The 13,688-nt window shown below is 43.5% G+C and overlaps 1 protein-coding gene across 1 annotated transcript in view; it reads right to left on the bottom strand.

Annotated features, from left to right (window-relative positions):
- The window catches only part of eif3hb (eukaryotic translation initiation factor 3, subunit H, b), a 114,579-nt gene that overhangs the window by 74,494 nt on the left and 26,397 nt on the right, over positions 1 to 13,688 (bottom strand). Inside the window, exon 2 of the mRNA XM_052093126.1 lies at positions 618 to 774. Within this exon, the coding sequence (XP_051949086.1) occupies positions 618 to 774 (157 nt within the window). The remainder of the gene's footprint in view (positions 1 to 617; positions 775 to 13,688) is intronic.

Below are 13,688 nucleotides of genomic sequence, written 5' to 3'. Positions count from 1 at the left end.
GAAAATAAGATGGAGGGAGGAATATGTTTTACCTTCAAATAGCTGCTTAAAAAATAAAGGTTGTTGACAACTTATCAACCACAATTTAAGAAAGACAATCTAAAAAGCATTTGGAATAATATGATCACTATCTAGCAGTGTGAAGATGTCTATAGTATTCCCAGAAATTGTATGTGTGTGTATATTCCTCACCTGCACTCCATCAGTGCTTAAAGCTGAAGTGTGTAATTCCTCCATCACTAGCATCACCAAGAACAACTGCAAAAATAATGTCGACTGAAGTCGAAAAAATTACACACTTCACCTTAATGTGAATTTTCAAGCCACTAAATCACATCTTTTTCCCCAAAAGCTGCTCATAATAATTATTTCAAAATATATTCAGGGAGCCAATAACAATTTCAGCAAAGATCTATTTTCATTTCAGAGAGAGAGATCTGAGAAAGACACTAGGACGACATCTGTTTTGAAGGTATTACTTCAAAATCTGGTAGTGATTAGGCTAGTGATACAATAAGTGCCAAATGAAGTAAAATTTTTAAATCAAAAATTTGGGAATTTGAATAACACCTTATTTTGTCAAACAAATTAATGATTTAAACACTTTATTCCCTCACCTTCATCAAAGTCTGCATCATCTTCAGTGTGCTGAGGGAAAGGGAAGCAGTTGGTGATCTCCAGCCTATCCTCCACCACCAGTCCCAGAAGCACCCCCTGCACTACCTCAGTCCCCTGACCTTCCTCCTGGTAATGCTTGATGATCTTCAGCACCACCTGAAACACACACATACATGTGCACACACTTACATACTTGCACATTATGTGTAGAATGATGAATAGTATTGGAAAGCATGGTCTTGAGCAGGGTTCCTCAATAGACGGCTCAGTAGACAAATGCTTGGCCTGCGTTAAAGGCCTGTTCACACCAAATCCATGACAATTATGTGAGATAAACTTCCGACGAAAGGTCTATACAATTACAAAAATATAATTACAAAAATTTCACCCCTGTACAGTAGGCAGTGCTGTTACTCTACTACAAATATTTATACCATTCTCATACCCACAACTTCAGCTGCTAGAGATTAATATTTTGAATGCTGTTAAAGCATTAATTGACCTAATTTGGCATAACGGTTTCATAATGTTCTTTCCATGGTGTTGATGCATTCTGAGGAGTATGTAATGTGTTTTTTTGCGAGTGAGATGAGTAAGGAGCGTTGTAGCATAAGTATACGTCCTATTTATATTTGCACATGTATTTTGTTATGAGTATATTCCAAACGGACTCCCGAAGCCACCTATTATTTTGATAATGACTGGATTAATTCCTGGATAATATAACACAAGGTACTGTGATACAAATACATGTAGAATAGTGCACATTAACAATAACATTGCACAGAACAAAATATGCATACAGGATTGTATCGAAGCACAGATCTGGGAAAGGGTACAGAAAAAGTTCTGCAGCATTGAAGGTCCCAATGAGCACATTGGCCTCCATCATCCGTAAATGGAAGAAGTTTGGAACCACCAGGACTCTTACTGGAGCTGGCCGCCCGGCCAAACTGAGCGATCGGGGAGAAGGGCCTTAGACAGGGATGTGACCAAGAACCCGATGGTCAATCTGACAGAGCTCCAGCATTTCTCTGTGGAGAGAGGAGAAACTTTCAGGAGAACAACCATCTCTGCAGCACTCCACCAGTCAGGCCTGTACGGTAGAGTGGCCACTCCTCAGTAAGAGCATATGACAGCCCACCTGGAGTTTGCCAAAAGGCACCTGAAGGACTCTCAGACCATGAGAAACAAAATTCTCTGGTCTGATGAAGCAAAGATTGAACTCTTTGGCCTGAATGGCAAGCATCATGTCTGGAGGAATCCAGGCACCGCTCATCTCTTGGCCAATACATCCCTATAGTGAAGCATGGTGGTGGCAGCATCATGCTCTGGGGATGTTTTTCAGCAGCAGGAACTGGGAGACTAGTCAGGATCGAGGGAAAGATGAATGCAGCAATGTACAGAGACATCCTTGATGAAAACCTGCTCCAGAGCGCTCTGGACCTCAGACTGGGCCGAAGGTTCATCTTCCAACAGGAAAACGACCCTAAGCACACAGCCAAGATAACAAAGGAGTGGTTACGGGACAACTCTGTGAATGTCCTTAAGTGGCCCAGACTTGAACACGATTGAACATCTCTGGAGAGACCTGAAAGTGGCTGTGCACAGATGCTCCCCATCCAACCTGATGGAGCTTGAGAGGTCCTGCAAAGAAGAATGGGAGAAACTGCCCCGAAAATAGGTGTGCCAAGCTTGTAGCATCATACACAAAAAGACTTGAGGCTGTAATTGGTGCCAAAGGTGTTTCAACAAAGTATTGAGCAAAGACTGTGAATACTTATGTACATGTGATTGTTTTATTTATTTATTTTTTTTATAAATTTGCAAAGATTTCAAACAAACTTCTTTCACGTTGTCATTATGGGGTATTGTTTGTAGAATTTTGAGGAAAATAATGAATTTAATCCATTTTGGAATAAGGCTGTAAAATAACAAAATGTGAAAAAAGTGAAGCGCTGTGAATACTTTCCGGATGCACTGTATGTATATATATATATATATATATATATATATATATATATATATATATATATATATATATATATATATATATAAAATTAACTATTTAAATCAAACAATGAGGTCTTTAGTGTTTATCTTCTAAAAATGATTCAAGAGCTAGTAATTAAATAGAGAACCAAGTAAACACTGCTTTAAGTGTTTCAGTAAAAGTAGCAATTAAACCTTAAAAACAATATAATATAAAACATTAATAAAAGTAATTTAATGCTAAATGAAACTACTTGGCACTCTTTACTCTGTGATTAATAGATATACATTAATATTAATTTGATGCAGTAAGAATGACCGAATGCCTATAACAGACAGCATGCAGCTTATATACATTTAGACGCACATATCTAACATTTTGAAGAATTTGTCCTGTCTGCTTATACATTAACGGCTGTGTGTGCTTTAATATCTTATCAAGACAGCACAGATTTAATCCAGTCTGTTTATACTCTCATAATACATTAACAGCTGTGTTTACATTAATATCACCTAAAGATTTGTATTTTGATTAAAACAAAGGAGTCTTGTGCAGTAGTGCTGCATTCATCACAAGACACAAGCGCATGGACAGACACACACATGAGAGCATTTTAGAGCAGCCGGTTGTAATTAAACAGCTCACAGGTAGCGAAATTTTTTCAGATCTTGGTAATGCCCGTAATTTTTTGCATCTGTGGCTATTAAAATATTGAACTGAACAGTGAGTTGTGTAGTTTTGTGTATCTGTATACAAACAAAATGTTCATAATTGTTTGAATAAATAAAACAGGCTACATATACTGAGAAAAAGAACAAATAAAAAATACGAATATTTATGTGCAAATCTTTTAATAAAGAACAACAATAGTAATAATAATAATTTTACATCGATGGCCATGGCCCTAGACTTTGAATTGTTGACAGAATTTGGCAAACACTGGTCTAGAGTTTAAACAGGTTAGGATGGGTCGAATAGTCGATTATTCATCCAAAATGACTAGTCAATTACTGAGGTCAACTATAGATTTTATCAAGATATTCTTTATTTTAGCTTTAATATTTTAGAGGAGATGAATTTAGAGCTGCAACTTCTCAGACATGGTCTTAGACAAGCTGACAACATGCTGTGCTATAGAGTGCTAACAGTAACATTTAAACTGTCAGCATGCAAAAATCCTCTTTGAGAATTTCCATCTCTAAATGAACCTTTAAAGCACCACAGAAACAGCAAACAAAGCTTTTGTAACAAATTTACCACTATTACAATTGAGACAATTACCATCAGACTCCAAATATTTGTGTAATTTTTGGACCTTTGGCTGTAATTTTTTCAGCATCTTGCACTATGAGCCTTGAATTCTTAAGAAAAGATGTCAAGTTAAAAATAGTTAAATGTTTAAAATGTGTCTCGAGATCCCTGAAGTTCTGCTGCATTCTGCTGAGTATTTTCTAGCTCTTTTCAAATGCTAGAACCTAGAAGTGTTTTCTTAAGGCATATTTTAAGTATATCATTCCTAAGAAAAGTGAAGGGATTATTGGTACAATGATGACAGGAAGTACAGGTGCACAAGCAAAAATAAATTAAAGAGCTTAATCTTTAATCCTTAAACTTTAATACAGATCATAACCATTTGAAATACGAAATGTCCCCTATAGAAAACAGGACAGATAGAGAATGGGAAAATCCAAGAATGCATGGGAGTGGAGCAGTGGTAATAACAGTGGATGAAATAGGCTGCCACAGGTGAGTAAAGAATCCCACACGGCAGCGGCATGCTCAGTGGCAGAGCAGAGCTCCATGTTTTTAAAGAAAAAATCAAATTCGTCTTCAGCAGAGAAGTATCAATCCTTGAATCCAGGAGGCCAGCATCTAACACAATAATAGATTTTCAAATGTGACCACCAGCAAGCACAGCCTTATTTAAATGGTAACAAAAAAAAAGTCAGATGGAAAACACTCAAAAGCAGAAAAAGAGGGAGAGATACTGTTCATTGGGCCAGTACTGAGAGGTTAGTAGGGTCCAAAGGAAATACATGGTTAACAAGCTCCTGGTTCAGAGACCTCTGACATAGGCCTGTGCTTAAATCTCCCAATGCTTAACCAGGATCAAGGAACCAATGGAGGGAAAAAAAATCAATACAACACACGATCCATTTATCTCCAAAGCCTGATCCTCATCCTGAGCCAGCGCTTGGAAGCAATTTCAAAGAGGTAAAAAGACTTACAACTAGAATCTAGAGTTCTCATAATGGAAGACCCACAATGCCTTCCTACAATTTACAAGGGTACCAAAATAAAATCTGTTTTTAGTGCATTAAGAGCTCATTTAGGAGATGGAATACTGATGCTACCAATAAAAAGGACGTGTCATATAGGCAGCATCTTCGCATTTCCAGACTGAAGAGCTGAACAACCTTATGAGAATGATAATAGGCAAACACCAAGAGCAATTGGTATTTGTTAAAGGGTGCTTCCCTTTAGTGACAGAACAGGGTTTGTAGAAGTCTCTTGAGAAGATTCTTATATACAGCAACCAAAATTCTGAAAGACAATATCTCCCTTACAGACCGATCTCACAGTGAATTCTGCTGAAATCGAAATTCAAAGCACTGCCCCCAGACAAAATCTACGGATGAATTTATGGTCCACTCAAATCGAGTATTCAGCATGCAGCTGGACACAGATCTTTCTAAATTATGAGGAAACATATCAAATTGGGGTTTTGAATGATGTTTACAAGAAAAAGTATTTCCCATTTTATCGTAACTTCATTTGAATTACCTATTTTTTCTCACTTTTCTGAATGCTCACAAGACCTGTTGGAGTTGAAAATCTGTCTAAACAATTTTATCAGTGAAATTGATGGGGTCTCCAGAGTTCCAATTCTACTTATAGAATGTACATAATTATTAGAACCTCAGGAGACTGACAGCAAACTATTCATGCTCATAATGCCCTAACTGAGAGGTAGATCTATGACTGATTGTAACCTGGCAGGGGTTTTGAATTCCTGGTTGTTGGTTATGTTGGTGGCTTGCCATCTTATTTTTTTTTTAGATTAAAAAAAACTGTGGGCATTAAGCAAGACTCCAACAGCCCAAAAAGGTAGAAGCAACTTTAGTCACCACATCTCCTATGACCTACTTCTATTTTACAAAAGTGATACAACCCATACTGGAGCTCTGGAGGTAAATGAGGAGACAATGTTGTGTTGCTATAGACAATGTTGTGTTGCTATAAACCAGCTGTGAATTCTACTACAGGATAGTTTTTCATAATTATCCAGTTCCTAAATTTTCACCACTTTGCACTACCCTATTACTGCAGTGTTTCCCCTATATGCATTTTGCAGTGGTGCTCTTGGGAATTCATATAGTTAATTTAATATTCATGACACAACATAACGCTTGCCAGCCCCAATCAGCTGTGCACTTTCTACACTGTGAAAGAGACCCCACCACACAAACAAATACATGCACATACTTAGAGATGTTACCGCATAACACGTGTCAAATTCGTTTCAATTTAAGTGGCCCGCGAGCTCATTTCTGAAACTTAGGATGGCAGAGGATCGCAACGTTTCACTGAAAAATCAGTTAGTGTTTTACTCGTGAATATTAATTAGCCTTCCCGTCTTCTCTATGTTTTGGATTGCATTTTGTAAACTTCAAAAGCGTAATGAAACCACGCTACACGGATCAATTATCAACAATTTTCAATCATGGATAAAGCAGCACGTGCAAAGAGCAGGTGCAGCAATTCCATACTGGCCTCAAAGGAACAGAAATTGGCTTATGAACCAGTGTGATGCACAAAACACGTTTGAATGCGGTACAGAATTGTCTGTTGTGAAAGTCTCAGCGATTAAACTAATTTAAAACAAACAGCCCTCATGTTCTAAAAGGCACTGACAAATAAAACAGGCGAAAACATAAATTAGAAAAAGAATTACATTCTCAAATCACAACACTTACAAAAATGTACCAAGGATTTACTGTAGTATGGTAGTTGTGACAGAAAAAGTTTCTAAATGCATTTAGACTGCTGTTTTTCATGTCTAAAAATGCCATAGTTCTTTTTATAGAAACCATAGTTACTAATTGTGGTGATGAGGGAAGACAGACAAGAGTGCGGATCCAAACGCGGCTTTATTTGGGATAAAGGACAAAATAAACAAACACTAGAACAAAGCAAAGTCCACGATGGGAAAACAGGCAGGAGCGCGAAAACAGCAGGGGAACCTTGGACGGACAACAGGGTAACCGTGAACGAGTAGACAGACTGACAGGGAACACGGACAGAGGGCGTTTAAGCAGACATCGGAACTGACACACGGAAACACTATACTAACGTTAACGAACGACAAACACAGAACAAACAGACAGGGCTTAAATACACAGACAGAGAACAAAGGAACCAATGAGCACACAAACCCAATGACAGATTAACGAAGACAGGTGATCGTGAAATAATCGACAGGTGCGGACAATAACGCTGTGACAGCGGTGATGAGGAGCGAGGACGAAGGGAAGTGTAGTTCTAACAGAGACAGTGAAACACAGGCGGGCAACAAGGAAGACATGACAGGGAGCGTGTTCGGTGAAACGGAAAACACGGGACGATAACAAGGAAGAGTGACATGGAACGTGACTGGCGAGGGTGAAACAGAAAACACGGGACGGACCACATGGAAACGTGACATGAACGTGACTAGAGAACACAGGGATCGTAACATAGCCCCCCCTCAAAAGGACCGGATTCCAGACGGTCTAAACAACCTTAAAAACAAAAAACACAAAATGTTCCAGGCGAGGGGGCTAGAAGAGGGGGAGAAAAGACAGACCAAACGGGACACAAGGAACACAAGGACAGGTCAAGGAGGTACAAGAGACACAGAGACAGATTCAGGAAGCACAAGGGGCAATTAGGCAGACCACGGGGAAAAAAAGGGAGATGAGACTGAACACTGGGGCAACTAGGCAGTCCATGGAGGTACAGGGGCCAGACAGGCAGACCGGGGAGGAGAAAAGGGAAATGAGACAGTTCACTGGGGCAGCTAGGCAGTCCATGGAGACACAAGGGGCAGACAGATGGACCCGGGAGGCCGAGAGGGAAGGCAGGCAGTCTATGGGGTTGCGATATCGGGCTAGGGTCAGGTGGTCTTGGAATCCTCCGCCGGGAAGGAACTGGTTTAGGAGGGCAGGGAGGTATTGACTGGGCAAGGGTAGGTCTAGGTGAACTGGGAGGTGGCCACAATAGGTGAGCAGGTTTGGATGGCCCGGAAGTTGGCCACGAGACAGGGACAGGTTTAGGTGGCCCGGGAGCTGGCCACAGGGCAAGGGTAGGTTCAGGAGGCCTGGGATCTGGCCACAGGGCAGGGACCGGTTCAGGAGGCCTGGGAGCTGGCCACAGGGCAAGGACAGGTTCAGGTGGTCTGGGAGCTGGCCACAGGGCAAGGATAGGTTCAGGAGGCCTGGGAGCTGGCCACAGGGCAAGGACAGGTTCAGGAGGCCTGGGAGCTGGCCACAGGGCAAGGACAGGTTTGGGGAACCAGGGAGGAGGCCACTGGACAGGGACTGGATCAGGGGGCCTGGGAAGAGGCCACAGGATAGGGGCCGGGTCAGGGGCCCTGGGAGGAGGCCACAGGACAGGAGCCGGGTCAGGAGGCCTGGGAGGAGGCCACAGGACAGGGACTGGGTCAGGGGGCCCGGGAGGAGGCCATAGGACAGGGGCCGGGTCAGGAGGCCTGGGAGGAGGCCACAGGTCAGGAACAGGGTCAGGGGCCCTGGGAGGAGGCCACAGGACAGGGGCCGGGTCAGGAGGCCTGGGCGGAGGCCACAGATCAGGAACAGGGTCAGGGGCCCTGGGAGAAGGCCCTAGAGGCGGAGACCTGGAAGGCTCTGGCGGCGGGGCCGATGGAGGTGGCACCATAGGAGGCTCTAGAGGCGGAGGCCTGGAAGGCTCTGGAGGTGGAGCCCTAGAAAGCTCTGGAGTCTCTGGGAGCAGAGCCGTAGGAGGCTCGGGAGGCGGAGCCATAGGAGGCTCGGGAGGCGGAGCCCTAGAAAGCTCTGGAGTCTCTGGGAGCAGAGCTGTAGGAGGCTCGAGAGGTGGAGCCGTAGGAGGCTCGGGGAGAAGGGCCGTAGAAGGCTCGAGAGGCTTGAGGGGCGGAGCCCTGGAAAGCTCAGAAGTCTCTGGGAGCAGAGCCGTGGGAGGCTCGGGAGGCGGAGCAACAGGAGGCTCAGGGAGAAGGGCCGTAGAAGGCTCGAGAGGCTGGAGGGGCGGAGCCCTGGAAAGCTCAGAAGTCTCTGGGAGCAGAGCCGTAGGAGGCTCGGGGAGAAGGGGCGTAGAAGGCTCGAGAGGCTGGAGGGGCGGAGCCCTGGAAGGCTCGAGAGGCTTGAGAGGTGGAGCTCTGGGAAGCTCGGAGGGCGGAGCTCTGGAAAGCTCGGAAGGCGGAGCTCTGGGAAGCTCGGAGGGCGGAGCTCTGGGAAGCTCAGGAAGCTTGGAAGACAAGGTTCTAGGAAGCTCGGTGGGCGGAGCTCTGGAAAGCTCGGAAGGCGGAGCTCTGGAAAGCTCGGAAGGCGGAGCTCTGGAAAGCTCGGAAGGCGGAGCTTTGCAAAGCTCGGAAGGCGGAGCTTTGCAAAGCTCGGAAGGCGGAGCTCTGGAAAGCTCGGGGGGTACTGGCTCTTGGACGGTCGTGGCCCCCGGCGCCGGCTCTTGGACGGTCGTGGCTACTGGCGCCGGCCCATGGACGGTCATGGCTACTGGCGTGGGCCCTCGGACGGTCATGGCAGCTGGCGCTGGCTCTTGGACGGTCGAGGCTACAGGCGCTAGCTCTGGGACGGTAGAGGCTACAGGCGCTGGCTCTGGGACGGTAGAGGCTACAGGCGCTGGCTCTGGGACGGTAACAGGCGTGGGCCGGGAGGCGGAGGCCTGTCTTCTCCTCCTCCTCCGGGCAGATGAAGTGGACCGTGCAGGCTCACTGACCAAGGCAGGCGTGAAGGGACGAACCATGGGCGAATGGAGGGTTACCACTGTGGGAGGGTTCTCCTCGATGACGCCCACAGTGAACGGAGAAGCGCAGACCAGCAGAGTCTCCTCAATGAACTCACGGAGCGTCCAGCCGCGCGTCGTCGGCGGTAATCGCTCCTGGAGCGCACCATTCAGGTTGGCCTGGAAAAACGCCACCAGGTCGAAGTCAGAGAAGTCAGTGGCACCCGCAATCAAGAGGAAATCGCGGGTGTAGTCCTCCACCGAACGGTCTTCCTGCTTGAGGCTTATCAGCTTGCAGCTTGCACGTAAAACCGCTGGATCCATGTTAGTGGTCGTTCGTTCTGTGGTGATGAGGGAAGACAGACAAGAGTGCGGATCCAAACGCGGGCTTTATTTGGGATAAAGGACAAAATAAACAAACACTAGAACAAAGCAAAGTCCACGATGGGAAAACAGGCAGGAGCCTGAAAACAGCAGGGGAACCTTGGACCGGACAACAGGGTAACCGTGAACGAGTAGACAGACTGACAGGGAACACGGACAGAGGGCGTTTAAGCAGACATCGGAACTGACACACGGAAACACTATACTAACGTTAACGAACGACAAACACAGAACAAACAGACAGGGCTTAAATACACAGACAGAGAACAAAGGAACCAATGAGCACACAAACCCAATGACAGATTAACGAAGACAGGTGATCGTGAAATAAGCGACAGGTGCGGACAATAACGCTGTGACAGCGGTGATGAGGAGCGAGGACGAAGGGAAGTGTAGTTCTAACAGAGACAGTGAAACACAGGCGGGCAACAAGGAAGACATGACAGGGAGGGTGTTCGGTGAAACGGAAAACACGGGACGATAACAAGGAAGAGTGACATGGAACATGACTGCCGAGGGTGAAACAGCAAACAAGGGAGGGACCCCATGGAAACGTGACATGAACGTGACTAGAGAACACAGGGATCGTAACACTAATCATGGTAGTGAGGAGCCATGCATGGTTTTAGCTATGGTTACCATAGACTTATTACAAATGTAATTGTTAAAACTATGGATATTATGGAAGGACTGTGGTAAATTGTCATAATTATTATGGACCAAGCTATCAGTTTTCCAGCTGTATAAAATGTGTTCTCTTGTAATGCTCTCTGATTGTAGGAAATGTAAGTTGTTTTGTTTGCCTTCAGAAATTCCAAGAGATGACTGTAGATTAATCAGTAGGAGCCTGATAAAAGGCATCTGTAAAGACAAACTTAGTCACACTGTCAGAATATTTCAATTAGCCAAATAAAAATTAGGTGTTAATTTTCACAGATGTTAATGTTGTTAATATCATAATTTTCATCTGCAACCAACCTCAAAATCAATGTTATACTGTCAAATGTGCATCTCAGTGCACATAATATATAATATTGTTGGTAATTTCATGGGTGCTGCCAAAGCAGGTGCTGGTGCCACATTTTCAACAGGCCCTTTGAGGGCACAAATAAACCCTGATGTGGCCCAGCCTGAAACAGAATTTGACAGCCCAGTTTTAAGCTATTCCTCGACCAATAAGCAGTAATACGGATCCGGTGTTGCGGGCGCGCACACAACAGCACCGCTGCTGGAAAAAATCCAAGGGAAAACACTGTACAGCTATTTTCAGCAGCAATATAAATCATATATGCTTTTCCTTAAGTTATCAAGATGCCTGCCACTAAAACAGTGAGCAACTGTACTGATCGAGTATTCATTATCCACATTTAAATATCTGTACATGCTATACTATGAATTCCTAATGTCAACGAGTCCCCCAAACCTCCAAGGCAGCCAAGAAGGATGTGGCTCGTCTGGATCCCAGTGCATCCTGTAGCGATCTAAGTGGAGTATAATTTATTAAGAATTATATTTTGACAACTTATTTAAGGCAACATTGAGAAATATGACATGGAATAACGGTGAAATAAATCTAGCAATAGGCAAACACATGGCTGGTCTGGTTAATAAAAAGGTTAAATGTTTTAACAACAAGGGTGAACAATAAGCCATCACCATGCTCTTGGGCAAAGCACTTAATCCCAGTAATAGGTGCTCCCAGTAATATGCTTTACATTTCTTTGGATAAAAGTGCCAGCTAAAAGACATATTTGTAAAGTAGTATGTTAAAACATTGTAGGGGCCAATATGTGCAAGTCCTGCTTTTTACATACAGCTAGAGTGCAACGCAATAATGTTTAAAGAACACAATATGGGTAAAGTGTACAACCAGGTGTGTCAAGTTTCGACACAGCCCTTGGTCTTATGGGGACAAGGTGACTAGTAGAGCTACAGAGCAAGTGGCATTCACAGGCTGAAAAGGGGGGGATTTTTAAACCAAAGTCACCAGGGATCAAGAGTGAGAATGAGGCAGGCATTGAGTGCTAGTCCCTATAGTACAACTGTCAAGCACGTTGAAACTCAGACACTGCAATGTCATGACGAAGAGCTTGAGTCTTCAGCAAGGTGCACACCAATCAGCTTTTCAGAAGAAAGAGGACATATGCCCTCAATTTACCTTATAATAGATGGACATAAATATTTTAGGACTACAACTATAGAAAATATTTTAGGACTGCAACTATAGAAAATATATTGAAACTGCTAAACAGCTTTCCAAGTTGTTCACAAAAAACATAAATTCTGCCATTTACGAATCCTCATGTCGTTCCAAACCCCTGCAAGTATCCACCTATTTCCTGGGGGTCTTACACGGGAAATGAGGGTGGAACTTCCGTCAGAAATTGTTCTACCACATTCCCTAGCTCTGGTTGCAGTCATTTTAGACCCTGTTTACAGCAAGACACATTTCAGATGATCCCATCGCAAATGGTCAGTGCAAAATACAGTTGTAAATGAGGTGCAAAATGTTTTGTGATTGAATCACAAAAAACACATACAGAGGTAGTCAAATACCACATCGTATTTGAGGTTTAAAACACTGTCCTGTTGCGTTCCGGACAGCAGCAAAGCACTGCCTCTCACCAGTCAATCACCTGCAGAACAAATGTTTAAATTTACGTGTGGATTTAAAAAGGAAATAACCATCCAATCTGAAAATTTGAAAAAGTGATTACATACTGAAGTATGAGAACTTCTCAAAAGTGTCTGTATGATTTGAACACACAGGGTGACAATATGACAAGCACACACATCTGAAGCTGAACTTACACAGGTACTCACTAAAAAAAACAATAATTTTGCTCAAAATGTTGCATTTGTGCTTGGATTAAATCTCAAAGTCATCTGGGAGAAAAAAAACGCACCTTTTTTTCATACTTTTTGTTTTTATCACTTTTTTTGCAGTTTATTATCATTCAGTAACACACCGATATAGTGATTGATGTATTTCCGTATTAAATAATACACTCCTCAAAATCCCTACATCACAACAAAGAATGAATGGATGTATGCCGCAACAACAGCTACTTGACAACGGAATAATGCCCATATATCTCACTAAGCATCACAGGATGTAGAAAAAAGGTGGATACATTTAAATAAAGCCGGCACCAAACAAGCCAAGTTTTGCACCCATTTTCAGGTGTGAGCTTCATTTACATAATTATAAAGGGTGATGGAGTACGCATTAGCGGCTGCCAGCAGGAGGTCGTTAATCTCTTGACTGTCAGTATTCTCTGCTGAGATAATAACTTCACAAACCCCTAAACAACATCCAGCGTGTTTGAAATTATTGCTGACAGTCAGTGGGACAGGTACACGTGACCAAGGCAATGACCAATGAACTTCAAGTCAAAGTCCAGTTCATAGAAAAAGGTAAAGTAAGTGTTTTTCAGAGGACAGAGAGAGGTTTTCTCGTGGGACTATGCATATGGAGGAGAGGCTCATTGCTCTTTGGAGCCAAAATGCCTGTTTGTATGACAAATTATAATTATTTCATATACACTGCCTAGCCAAAGTTGTATATGTTAATATTTTGTTGGACCGCCTTTAGCTTTGATTACGGTGGGCATTCATTGTGGCATAGTTTTGACTTTATGCAACGTCACAACATTTCGTCCAGCGTTGCATACATTTTTGTCTGACATCTTGTATTGGG

Source organism: Xyrauchen texanus, chromosome 26 (genome assembly GCF_025860055.1).
Source record: "Xyrauchen texanus isolate HMW12.3.18 chromosome 26, RBS_HiC_50CHRs, whole genome shotgun sequence".
NCBI lineage: Eukaryota > Metazoa > Chordata > Actinopteri > Cypriniformes > Catostomidae > Xyrauchen > Xyrauchen texanus.
This window is presented reverse-complemented; position numbering and strand designations above follow the sequence as displayed.